Below are 12,601 nucleotides of genomic sequence, written 5' to 3' on the forward strand. Positions count from 1 at the left end.
ACACACATGTATAAATACCAAATAGTTTCTCTAGTGTGAGAAACTGAAAGTGTAAATAAGGACTAAAATGTATAATAGGTAATGTGAAATAGGAAGAAAAGGGGCAAAGGGGAAGGAAGTGGGAGGGCTAGGGGAAAGGATAGAACGGAATGGGATTAATATGAGAAAATGGAAAAATAGGAACAAAATCTTGGTAAATAGGGAGGACTGGAGGGGTTGAAGGGAGGGCAGGGGAATAGGGAAATAATAAGAACCAAGATACATCATGTAAAGGTACAAATTCCCAGTGAAGAATGTCAGCATAGTTTATACCTAAAATGTACCAGTAAACTTAATGAATAAAAAAAGAGTCATGTACTCAAATTCATTTATTCACCAAGCAAGCCTGGAGGCCCCACTCTTTGCTGACACACGCTGGGCCGCCAGCAACGAGCAAAGGGAAATAAGTCTCTGATGTAAGGCAGCCCACGGTGCACTGGGCAAAGCAAGTCAGCGAAGGTGCAGTGCGGCCTCTAGTTTTCAGCAAAACCCCGGAGACTCAGAGTTCGCACACCAGCTCCCCTCTGCTGGAATGCTGAGCTGGAAGACTACACGCAGGGCTACACACACGGCGGCTGGCCCGCACGTCTAAGCTTTGACTTTAGAAAGTGGGGTAGGAACTGCCCGAGTCAGCCACAGACACAGAATCCAGCAATGCTGGGAAGTGCCACCCTCACACAGGAATCTTGAAGGAGGCCCAGTCTTTGGGAGGGTGCACCTCAGGGAGGGAGCCTGTGCTTGCCAGGGCCTCCTCCTGGGGCCTGGGGGGCTTCTTCCACTTTCTGGCTCCCGTTCTGCTGTTGTATTCGTACACATTGCCAGACACTGAAAGGGAAACAGACCAGCGAGTTACAATGAACTGTAAAGCGCTCGTCCATATACATAGCCAAATTTATATCCATATCCTTGGCACTGAGGAAACCGAAGACCAGGAGGGTTGGCCAAGCCCTGAATCAGCAGAGAGTACCTGCAGGAGCTTCACCTTTATCAAATCACATACAGCTGTGCTTGGGGGTTTTGTTTTGTTTATTTTGTTAATGGAAGAACCTAGAGCTGAGTCATTGGTAATGCACCAGGTTTTACCAGGCCATTCACTGGCAAGAGAGGCCAAGAATAACAGTAATAAGCTGTAAGTAGCAGACTGCCTGGATGCTAATCCTGCTTTTCCTCTTACTCAACTATGATTCGGGGGGAAATATACTGTCTCTCTCAGTTTTCTCATAGAATGAGGGTAATAATAAGAGAGCACCTCGTAAATGGTTGTGAGAAGGAAAATTTCATGTGAAAGCATTTTGACCATACTAAGAATTTAATAAATATTTGCTATGGTTTGATGTTAGAAATAACCTAAAAATATCGTGCAATAATTCTGCAAGTGCATATTTATCTATAGACTCTTTCAATGTGCAAGGAAAACACTGTTAAAATTAAATAGGGTAGGGCCAGGGATGTAGCTCAGTGATGCCAAACAAGGTCCTGAGTTTGATTCCCGGTACCGAAAGAAAAATTAAATAGGATATACATAGTAGCAGTATAATCAGTAAAAAGAGGAGAGGCACACAAAGGTCTGCAGGTGGAAGAAGAGCTAATGAAATGTGAGGCATACATAAAAAGGGATGCTATTGGGCCTTCAAATGGAAGGAGATTCTGACGCTTGTAGCTTGGGTGTCACGCATGGACAAACATCGGGTGAACCTGTAGGCTCCTGTAGGAAGTGCCTGGGTAGTCAGAGGCAGAGGCAGAGGGCCGGTGGGGAGCGAGAGAGCCCGGACAGGAACTCTGGTCACACTGCCACAGCAATACCAACGCGCCGAGTGCCAGAGAGCACATTTTAAAATAAAGCTCAAAGCACAATTTTATGTTATATATATTAAATATAATAAGAATCAAATAGGTCAATAACTATAAAGTGCTTATAACAAGCCAGTACACGGTACGTACTAAATCAGTGTTTGTAAAATACACTTTTTCTAATTTTAGAGGGAAACAAGAAATGGCAAACAGTAACTTTAATTACTTCCACTAATAGTGAAGGTAAAAAGAGACAAGAAGTGGGCCCAGCGGTGTGTCGCAGGCTGCTCTGCCGTCCCTGCCCGGAGGCCTGGCCGAGGCGCTCCGCCACAGTGGGTGCCCGGCGCTGGAAGCCAGGACCCTAACCACTTCCTCCGGTCTGCTTTGTCCTCCCCCATTAGGACTCGGTCTGTTTTGCAGAGTTCCACCCCGTCTTCTCTTCTCTTTCTCGGGGAAGAAAGAGCCATGTGACGCTGGCCCTGTGAGCCCCTGGCTCTGCGTCCACAGCACAGGACAATCACAGTCCTCCCGTTGTAGGAACACAGGGGCCCTAAGGCATAGGGGAGCACTGCAGTGTCCACATACACTTTCACTGAATTCCCGGGAAGGGAAGCTCACAGGAGACGATTTAACACAGATCCCATTACAACATGAGTACTATGCTGTTAATTTAACAAAACATCCTTACAGGGGTGACATCCTAGGGGGAGCACTTGGGAATCAGTACCAAAGCATCAGTGACCTCATGGCCTGATAGCCAAACGTGTCTGGAATCAAGTGAAAGTGCCACACGCAATTACGGCGCCAGTGAGTATTTTGTGATGCAAACCCCTCGTCGCGTGACATTTCACAAAGTGACTTTTATATTTATCACAGTCATGTTGAAAGTTCACAATCACCCCTGTGAAGCAGAGAAAATCCATAGCCTTACACTCAGCTTTTCAGCTGGAAGAGGGGAAACTCGAGTTAAATTCTTTGTCCAGGTTCACAGGGAGAGACAGTGGCTGTATCGAAACTCCCACCCTTCACCTTCTGATGTCACCTCTGGGGCTTTTCCAAAACTTCTGGCACTTTTCTATTTTTCCCTTTGTCATTAAGCAATGCATTCATTGAAAAAAAGAAAACCTCGTGACATGTTTTACCAAATGCAGATGTGATCTAGTCTGCAATTTTGGAGTTTATAACAGATACATCTTAGAATAAAGTTTCCAAATCCATGACCCACCTGGCTTGTAGATTTCTTTGGGTTTGATTTTTTGAGAGGTTAGTTGTATGCTCCTTGCTTGGAATCTGGGTAGATTCTGATGACTTTAACCACAGCACACATGTGGCACAAGTAATGTCATTCAGTTTCCAGGCCTCAAAATCCTACAACCTCTCCTTCCTGTCTCTCGAAACTCTCCCTAGGAGACCCAAGCTGCCATGTGCGGTGCCCAGCTAACCTGGTACAAGGCCACTATATCACATGGAGACCAGCGAAATCGTGGAGAAGAAATATTAAGCAGGGGACAAGGAAATGGTAGTTTAAAACTTACACTTTAAGAGAAACTGCAGCTGCAGGATAGAAAGGTATCCCGGGTTAGAGGACCTTTTCCCTTCCAGGAAGCTCACTCCAAAAAATTTCTAAGGGCCTTAAAGATACAAGAAGACTACAAATTGTGCCCAGAATTTTCACCAGTACTTTTCCTTTGATACTATAGGTTCACAAATCCAACAGACTTCCACCCTGCAGGAAATAGCACTAAATGGAAAGCACATCGCTCAGCTTCAAATGCTTGCAAATAATTAACACAGCCCACCAACATGGGTACTGTGACCCACGGCAGGAATGCATTCCCTAGATCACCCATCCTGAAGGCCCCCCAAGACCACAGGAAAACCCACAGCTACTCTAACACAACATGCCTGATCCCTCAAGGGGCTGCACCCCACTTTCTGCGTGTTCTTCCCTAATTACACTTGATAAACCTATCCTGCCTCTCATGGATGCATCCTGAAATGCTTTTCTGTGACATCAGTCGGGGAGCCTGCAACTCATCCTGCAGCGGGTGTGAGCTGAGGTCCTGGCTTCTCCTCAGGGAATGTGCTCAGGTCCCGCGTGGTTACAAGGAAGTGCACTCCAGCTGAGCCCAACCGTGACATCGGGGCTGAGGGCCACGGATTTCAACCTCTGATTCACACCGGCCACCAGCTGATGCCTCTGACGGACCCTGCTATCGATGGCATGTAAAGGAAAGATTGCCCAGGTGACAGTTTTTCAAATTCTTGATGCACACAGAGTAAGCTACAGTAAAATAGCTGTTGTTCTACGCTAGTGAGTCCTATGATAGCTGGGTGCACGCTAATATATAATGGGAGGGACTAATTTGGTCTGTAAAAGGGAGTTTAATTAAAGTAGTTACCTGCATTTAAATCCAGGCAGATTTCATGCAACAGCATGAATGTCCAGCTCCTCCTGAAGCACTGGGTTCTGGCAACTCCAGGCCTGCTTCCCACACAGAAGGGATGCCAGGAGCTGAGTGATAGTGCTCCACCCCAGCGACAGTTGCCCTTGGTGATTCGATGCACTGTTTTATCTGGTCCCTTGTAGTCATTAATTTTACCTGCCTGGCCCTAAAATGATTTGCCTTAGGACAGAGTCCCATTTTCCAAAGTGTAAGAACAAGCGATTTATTTATATAGTTCTAGCATCCAAATAGGCAGAATGGGCTCAAAAGAAAGATAATTAAGCACCATACCTGGGTCAATGGCTTCTCCATCAAACACGGTCTCGTACACAATGGTTTCCTTTGGAAAAGCACACACTGTGTGTTAGCAATCAAAGCAGCTTGGTAAAATTACCTTTGACAAGTGTTTTATATTGGATCAGTTGAGTTTTTTTAAATTACTTCATCTCTCATCTACAGAGGGCCGGCAGCCTCGGGACCAAAACTCCCTGCTGCTCTCATCTCCTGCCACCCCTGCCCCACTCCATTGGGCTCCATGGCCTCTGGGGCCTTATTTTGTCGTGAGGTCCCTTGTCCTACCTGAGAGGTGCCACAACAGTGACTGAACCTATGGCATCACCACTACAGTGTGTTACTTGTTTTTCTTTCAAGACAAAAGATGTTAATGTATGAGTTGTCTTCTCTAAAGTGCAGCCTTAGTGTCCAGGTTTAACTGCAGTGTTGGTGCTTTGTGATGAACAGTGGGTTTGGGGTTGCGGTTTGGCCCTCGCCTCTGAAAGACTCGGCATCAGTGGTAGACCGCGCCCTCCCCCCTAATTTCGTAGGCCGAAGTTCCAGCCACCAGCGCCTCAGAACGTCACACTTGGGAGATCGAGGCTTTAAAGAGTTAATAAAGTAAGATGTCACGTGAGCGGGCCTGTGTTCTTCTGAGAAGAGGCGACTGAGGCGCTGACAACGCCAGTCCCTCTCACAGACCGCGGGAGGCCGCAGCAAGAAGTGACCAAGGCCCCGCAAGGAGAGAGGCCTCAGAGGAGACCACACTGCCGACGCCTTCAACGTGAACTTGTAGCCACCAGGACTGTGCGAAATAAATTCCTGTCCCTTAAGCCGCCTGGTCTGGCACTTTGCGATGGCAGCCCTGGCAAAGTAACACACGAGGCGGGCGGGCGGGCGAGGTGACCTCGGTCCCGAGGCAGAGGCAGGGGACGGAAGCTTGGAAAGAGAACGGGCTCGAGACCCTGCCTCGCTCGGTGAGGACGTGGGCAGAGCTGTTCTTGCCACGTGGGAGGCAGGAGCGGAGACACTGAGAGGCACTGGAGATGCCCCCGGCCCACGCTGTGTCTGGTTTCCTAGCCCCAGCCCCCACATGCGTGTTCTGTTCCATTCGCGCAGACTTGACCATGACTTGCGCACACAAGGGTACAGATTTACCACCTGCTGAAAACTCCAAAACCAAAGAACCGATTCGGGTCTACAACACACATCATTCATTTTCAAATAGGGCTTTTGCTTTTAACTCATGGTGAGGGGCCGGGGATTTAGCTCAGTGGTTCTGCCTCCTGCCTTGCAAGCGCAAGGACCCGAGTTCGATCCCCGGTACCAAAAAGTTAAAGGTGAAAATGTTGGATTTCCATTTGCCTAGCTATCTTTGCTGCATGTATATGTGTTTGAGGCACATTTTGACCTGGCCAAATCCTAAGATTGGGTCTGAAATTCCAACTTTGTAATGCATACAAACTCAGCAGAAACAGACAAATTGAAATAATTTTATTTCCTATGTATGATGGTTGGGTAGGTAGGTTTATATAGAAGAAATTGTCACTGTTCAGCAATTACAAGAATAAATTACAGGGGGGACCACAAAATGCACTTACTGTTAAGACTTCGAATTTTTTACTGCGGCTTCCTGTGACAGCTTTTTCTTTTTGATCTCTACCTCCTGTTCAAAAGTAAATCATTACTGTCAGATATCTAGATGTCTAGTGGCATTTCTTCAAAAATCACACAACTCAAGCATAATCATGTCGTGATAATCTGTATCTTACCTGCAATATATTTCATTTCTCTGTATGAAAAGAAAATTGGACAAAATATTAGCTTCATTAAGGTAAAACACGTTTCAAACAGGACCTCATTCAGTACTCAGCATGTGACTATTATAACACCTTTCTGAGCCAGGACAAAAAGAAATGTTGTCTGGGAAATTACGAAACAGCCTCATTAACCACCGCGACCCTCTTCTCTGTGCACAAATAAATTCTGCTTAATTAATAAAAGTTCAATTCCAAGGCTCCTTTTGAAGTCCTGATGCTCTTTGCTCTTCCTGGGTGGTGACGGAAGCAGCTGAAGATCCCGTCCGTCCCTCTGGCCTTACTTCCGGTCTCAGTGCGCAGAAAGGTCACCTGACTCGTTCCTAGTCCCTGCGCTGCTGCCCAGTGGCTGTCAAACACCCGTCCGTCCGTGAAACATCTTGCATCAAGATAAGACGAGGAGTTGGTTGCTTGTTTGCTCACAGATTTGTCTGTTTAACAAGGAGACAGATCTTTTGCAAAAGGGGAGGGGATCAGAAATGGGAGGGGGGAAGGGAGGGAAAAAGGAGGCACTAGGAGGTCTTGTGCGCATGCACCAACTCCCCACAAGGAGCGTGCTCATTATGTACCGCAAACACAGACTAATTTAAACAAGTTTTCTTTAAAGTTTAAAACTTCTTCCTATGGGAAGTCTGGCACAGATGCTTTACAGTATAATTCAACAATATGCTGTTACTTTTTTTTGAAAGAACGCTCCCAAACGTTTTTGGAGTAGAGTAGGAGTGGGGTCATTGGTGAAAGACACCACTGGGTTTTGATCTCCAATACTTCCCTCTGCTCCTTGAAAACCAAACTCAGAGGCCCACAGAGTTGAAATCCCAAACCTCAGTTGATTTTAAGTCTTTACACCAAAAGCTTAGAAAGAAAATCACACACCTGGGCATGGGCTTGGAGACGCTCTTGGCCATGACCTGACAGCACTCCATGATGTTTCCATACCTCCAAAGCAGGAAGCACAGCCAGGAAACGAGCCCAACACAGAAAACAGCCAACAGCGTGAAGGTGAAAGGGATGTACCAGGCACCGGATCTATACGTGTTGACTGCTGTGTACACGATGGTCAGGCCTTTTCTCTGCTGGGAAAATTGTTTCAGAGCAAACAGAGGATTAGTCCACGTTTCTGTAGAGCAAGTGTTTACGCACAGTAATGTCGGTACTGGCCAGGGTCCTACACAGACAGGGGGCACTGCCTTAGCCGTGCACTTTAAACGCGGCAGGTGATGCAGAAAGACACTAACACAGAGAGCCACCGGGTTAAGAGTATAAAGACTGAGCTGTGTGCAGTGAGCGCTCTGTGATCCCAAACGAACCGTTTCTCTTCTTTGCCTTCAGTTTTCTCATTCATAAATCAAGGTCTGAACTAGATGGTGACTGAGGTCATTTTAGCTTTCACAGTCCTCTTATTTATTCTATACTTAATTAACTCTTCTGTGCAGCTTGAGAGAACAGTGTGTTCCTGAAAATTAAATATTCTAACAAAAAGATTTTCAACCAATTTTTTAAAAAAGCTTCTATTTCAAAAGATAGAAGAGTTGGGGGTGCTGTGAACCCAGCACTTGAGAGGCTGAGGCAGGAGGATTGCCTCGAGCTTGAGGCTGGCCTACATAGTGAATTCAAGGCCAGCCTCAATTACATAGCGAGATCCCCATCTCCAACTCCCCCCGCTCCCCGCCCCACCGCCAAAAAAAAACAAGAGAAAAGATAGAAGACAATAAAATACAGCATAAGGCCTGCTGAACACACTTCACCCTTGGGTGACTCAGGAGCCGTTCTGGAATTCTGCTGAGGCTTTGCATATTGATTTTTTAAAAAATAAAATACTAATGGGTTTGCTAAACTTCACAGGTTTGAACTGAAGATTAGATGAAATCATGAATATAAGGCATACAGTACAAGGCCTGGCACACCATAGGTGCCCATTAGTATGAAGGGCATGGCTACTAGACAAAGGTGCCAATTTGTAGACATTTTTAATTGACAGAACTCATTGAGTAATGGGCCCTTCTCATGGGCGGGACTTTCAGAAAATTCAGATATAATTAGCTTCTTAAGGATTTTCTATGTATGACATACAATTAGCCCAAATTCGCTCCCACTCAAAGCTTATGTCCACTGTAATATGCCGCCCAGGGCTGGACAGGTTATGGCCCAGAGGAAAGGCATATGGGTAGGCTGCTGCCCCATCTTACTGTAAGCCTTTCTAGACGAAGCTCAGATTGACAATAGAGTATTTCCCACACAGAGAACCAAATTAAATTCCGTAACTCTTTACTTCAGAGCTGGTTGGAGGGGATGGCGTAGGAGCTCTGATCACGTAAATATCTATAGCAGCAGTGCCCGTCCTGGGCTTGGTGGTCCTGCCGTGTTTGAGATTGTCATCCACTATATGCACCACGAGGTGGTACTGCCGCAGCCGTTCAGCTCCAGGTTCAAAGTTAAAAGGATTCTTCACAATTAATTTTGGAGTATTTGAACCTTGAGTTGGGTCAAATCCAAAATGATGGTTCTCATTTCCTTTAAAAAGAATAATAGAAAAATTAGAATTATTTTAAGATACAGTGAATGATGCGCTCAAACTGTCTTAATCTGCTGTTATAACACAGCAGGTGTAAGCAAGATGTCTGTTGTGCTCTGAATTCCCGTTTCTATACAAGGCTTCTAATCAAACAGATAAAATAAGCAATAAATATAACTGGTTAGGAAAAACATGTTTTAAAGGTTAAAACCACCAGTCATATCCCCACGTGTGGCCAGCGAAGCTCACACTGTTTCCTACTTATTTTGCCTAATTGCTTCCTCTTCCCTTATCTTCTGCTCAGAGCACTGCGACTTTCACCCTCAGCTTGGTCTAGATCAGTATCAAGTGAGCCAGGCTGAACATGGTGCCAATTAAGCCCCTCCTAAGTTCAGGTCCTCTCCATGGCCTATACATATTGTTGCAAATAAGATTCAGGCACTACCTTTCTTCTTGGAGCTCTTCGTCCAGCAAGGGAAACAAATATCCAACTAGTCCTCATAAGTAATTAACGATGTGCCTATTGATTCCAGGCTCCCATCTATCTTTCAGATAGATGATGACAAATTTGACTTCCCTATTTTAAATAGGCCTCCTTTTAATGCTATCTCACACCCAGTGGCTTCTTAGCATAGTTTATCATCTTATAATTATTGATCTTATTACTAGTTCAACAAGCAACGAGTGCCACAGGTAAAATCCATGTCTGTGTTAGATGCTTCTGTGTATCTATTTCCTAACACAGTGCCTGGTACACAGTTGGCCTCCAATAAATGCCTTCCACACAGGATAAGATACTGATACAGCTCTGTGTCAACCCAACAGTAGCAGTGTCAAATCATCTACCCTAGAGAACTTCTATCAGTATCATCAGGCAAAAAGGTGGTTGCAACTTTTGGTCAACACCATGGACAGCAGACTCAGACTTGCAGTGCGACTTTTATTTAGTAGTATATTTCTTAGGCAAGTCCAAAATCTGGTGTTGAAAATATTTGTGAAGCCATAGACACTTCCATTAGATCAGGAATTAAATTGGATATGCAATAGTGAAAAAGATGCTTCGCCTTGAGGAAACTTCATTCTATAGATATGAAATAGTTTAACCTTTATAAACAAAGCCATTTGTAGGGTTATACACCATGTCTAACACAGCACAACTAACAGCAAGTTGACACATGCTTTGATTAAAAGAAATAAAATCATCCACCAGAAGCTATCTCAAAGCGCATTTCGAAATCCTGCGAATCTCTGTCGTGACAGCTTAGTTTGAAGCCATTGACGTTTGTCCCAGCAGCAACATTGTTGGAAATGACTCCCTTGAAAAGAGAGGGCACACAGACAGGTGCTTCGTCATTCTCATCCTCAATGTCAACCGTGACCTGTCACAAGGAGGAAGGAGAGGCGTCACGTGCACATCATCTGCTGTTCATACACAAAATCAGAAAGCAGCATCCGGGTAGGGACCGAGCATTTAGAATCACTAAATGACTTTCAGTCCAGGACTTTCAGTTTGCAGAGCTGTTCCTGCAAATTTGGATGCTGGCTGTCAGTCAGTGAGCCCGTGGCTTATTATTCCTGGCCAACTTGACATTCAGGGTGGCCATTAGGGAGAGCTTTGGGCTCGTTTGTTAGATGAGCCTCTGGAAAGCTCACAAATCATGCAAATGATAACAGAAGGAGTGCTGAAGACTGATGCCCCTAACACTTTAAATATTTACACTGAATGCAAGCACATCCTGAGCATGTGTCCCCCTTCTTAAATAAGGGGCTCCTCTTCGCCATTCTCTCAAGTGAAATATATATATTTTTGGTAACAATATGATTACTTGAAAGTATGATCTGTCCTAAATTAGGTGCTGTTATCAACATTTTCTTAATTAAAATACTACAAACTATGATTACACAGAAGATAAAAATATCAAGGATTTTTAAATGTCAGTGGCTGAATGCGCAGAAAGGTCATCTGCCCACCTCCCAGGTGACTGGCAGCTTCCTCAGCGACAGTCAGAGTCCCTGGTGTGCCTACATTTGCAAGAATTCTCTTTTTAAAAGTGTTTTCTGTACTGTTTCAACAACGCAGCTAAATTGTGGGGGGTTGTTCAATCTTTCAATGCTACTTTAACAGACTGATACCACTTTGTGTTCTTTTGATACGTGAGGTAGCTGTACAAGAGAAGTAGGTGGATTTTGGGGTGATTTCTTTGATGTAATGGAAACAGCACTGTGCTCAGACTTGGAACAGAAATCTTCATTCAAGCCGGGTCTTGCAGCAGTTAGCTCCTGTGTTTGGAACAAGTGATTCAACCCTGCTTTACTCAACCACAAAAATATCCTAATCCTAATCCCTACCTTCCTAGGAGCAGTGGGCAGGACAAATTCATTCATTCACTGGGTGTTTATTGAACATTTATTATGTGCTCAGCACTGACTGAGACACAGGTGCTACAGTAGTGCTGTGAACAAAGACCCTAACCTATTACAATCTGTACTTTTGTGATGGAGGCACAGCAGTAACCATTGACAGGTTACTGAGGCTGTATCTGATGCTTACTGCTGCTATGCAGTTAAGGGCATAGAGACCAGCTGATAAGGACTACTTTGCCAGTGTTCAGAGGTCTTTTTTCAGACTTACTCCCCTATTTTCCCTCTGCCCGCCTCTATTTGATAAGTGCCCCTAAGCAATTATGTATTCTTACAGACATGCAGTGGGGGGCAATATAATTCTGATCTGAATAAATGATATTGCACCACAAATCCTTCCTGTTTCCAAATTTTCTCACACAGTGCCCTACATGTTTGCTTCATGTTTGCAGAACTTGTTTGCTCTTTGTTTATTTGTTTGTTTTACAGTCCTGGGGACCGATCCCAGGGCGTCGCTCATGATAGGCAAGCACTCTACTGCTAAGCTACATGCCCAACATTCCCCCCCTTTTTTAGGCAGGATCTCATTAAATTCCTGAACTCAAACTTGTGACCCTCCTGCCTCAGCCCCCTGAGTAGTGGGAATTATAGGTATGCGCCACGATCCCCAGCTTGCTATTGCTTCCTGATTCCTAGCATTCCCTAGTAGGCACCTATTGTATTTTACTTATCCGTTCCCCTACTGATAAGCAAATGGATTGCCTGAGGCTTCCAGCATTACCAAGCATAAAGAGCCCTGGCCAACAGGTTTCATTGGGCAGAGATGTTACTGAAGTGGTTGTGTGAGCCATGAACAAGCACTAGAGTGCTGGCGAGTGAGAGAAGTGGGGAGGAGCTTGTGCTCTGGGCTGAGGTAAAGATGAAGGGTCTCCAGCACCCAGAGCACGCAGGCACCACAGACCCTGGAAATGACATTGCAGCCTTGCTGGGTGTGATGGAAGCGGAGGGAGAGGTTTGAGGGGGTGATGCGTCTTTCTAAGGGGCCACTGCAGCTCCTCTGCCAACAGTAGCCTGCAGGAGGCACCAGTCAAGACCAGGAGCCCAGTTATAAGCCTGCTGCTCATGACCAGGCGAGGGGCCAGAGTTCTAGGAGCTGGTGGGAAGGCAAGGGCAGGCCTGGGGTGTATGCTGAAGGCAGAGATGACAGAATATGCTGCGGGGATGGAGGGGGGATTTGGGGCGCATGATAGTGATCAAGGTCCAGACTTAGTCCGACCTCTTTGAGCAAAGCAACCTCGGATAAGTTACAGTACTCACTTCTAACCCTCGGGAATAGAATCCTTCATGTGGGACAAAGA

At 45.5% G+C, this 12,601-nt stretch overlaps 1 protein-coding gene across 10 annotated transcripts in view; it reads right to left on the reverse strand.

Annotated features, from left to right (window-relative positions):
- Nucleotides 1-332: 332 nt before the first annotated feature.
- The window catches only part of LOC101704569 (cadherin-related family member 3), an 87,866-nt gene continuing 75,597 nt past the window's right edge, over nt 333-12,601 (reverse strand). For 4 of the 10 annotated variants that reach the window (XM_087182522.1, XM_087182523.1, XM_087182518.1 and 1 more), the window contains 7 exons: nt 10,090-10,261; nt 8,640-8,881; nt 7,244-7,443; nt 6,323-6,342; nt 6,152-6,216; nt 4,569-4,617; nt 333-864 (listed from right to left, as the gene is read on the reverse strand). In XM_087182522.1, coding sequence (XP_087038648.1) covers nt 713-864; nt 4,569-4,617; nt 6,152-6,216; nt 6,323-6,342; nt 7,244-7,443; nt 8,640-8,881; nt 10,090-10,261 — 900 coding nt within the window. In that variant the 3' untranslated portion in view covers nt 333-712. Of the gene's footprint in view, nt 865-4,232; nt 4,444-4,568; nt 4,618-6,151; nt 6,238-6,322; nt 6,799-7,241; nt 7,444-8,639; nt 8,882-10,089; nt 10,262-12,601 lie in introns of those variants that run through there. The other 6 variants (XM_087182520.1, XM_087182519.1, XR_002391437.2 and 3 more) reach the window with 6 other exon arrangements.

This window comes from Heterocephalus glaber, unplaced genomic scaffold (assembly GCF_053883595.1).
Source record: "Heterocephalus glaber isolate CG9 unplaced genomic scaffold, H.glaber_assembly_v1.0 deba00001472, whole genome shotgun sequence".
In the NCBI taxonomy this organism is placed as follows: Eukaryota; Metazoa; Chordata; class Mammalia; order Rodentia; family Bathyergidae; genus Heterocephalus; species Heterocephalus glaber.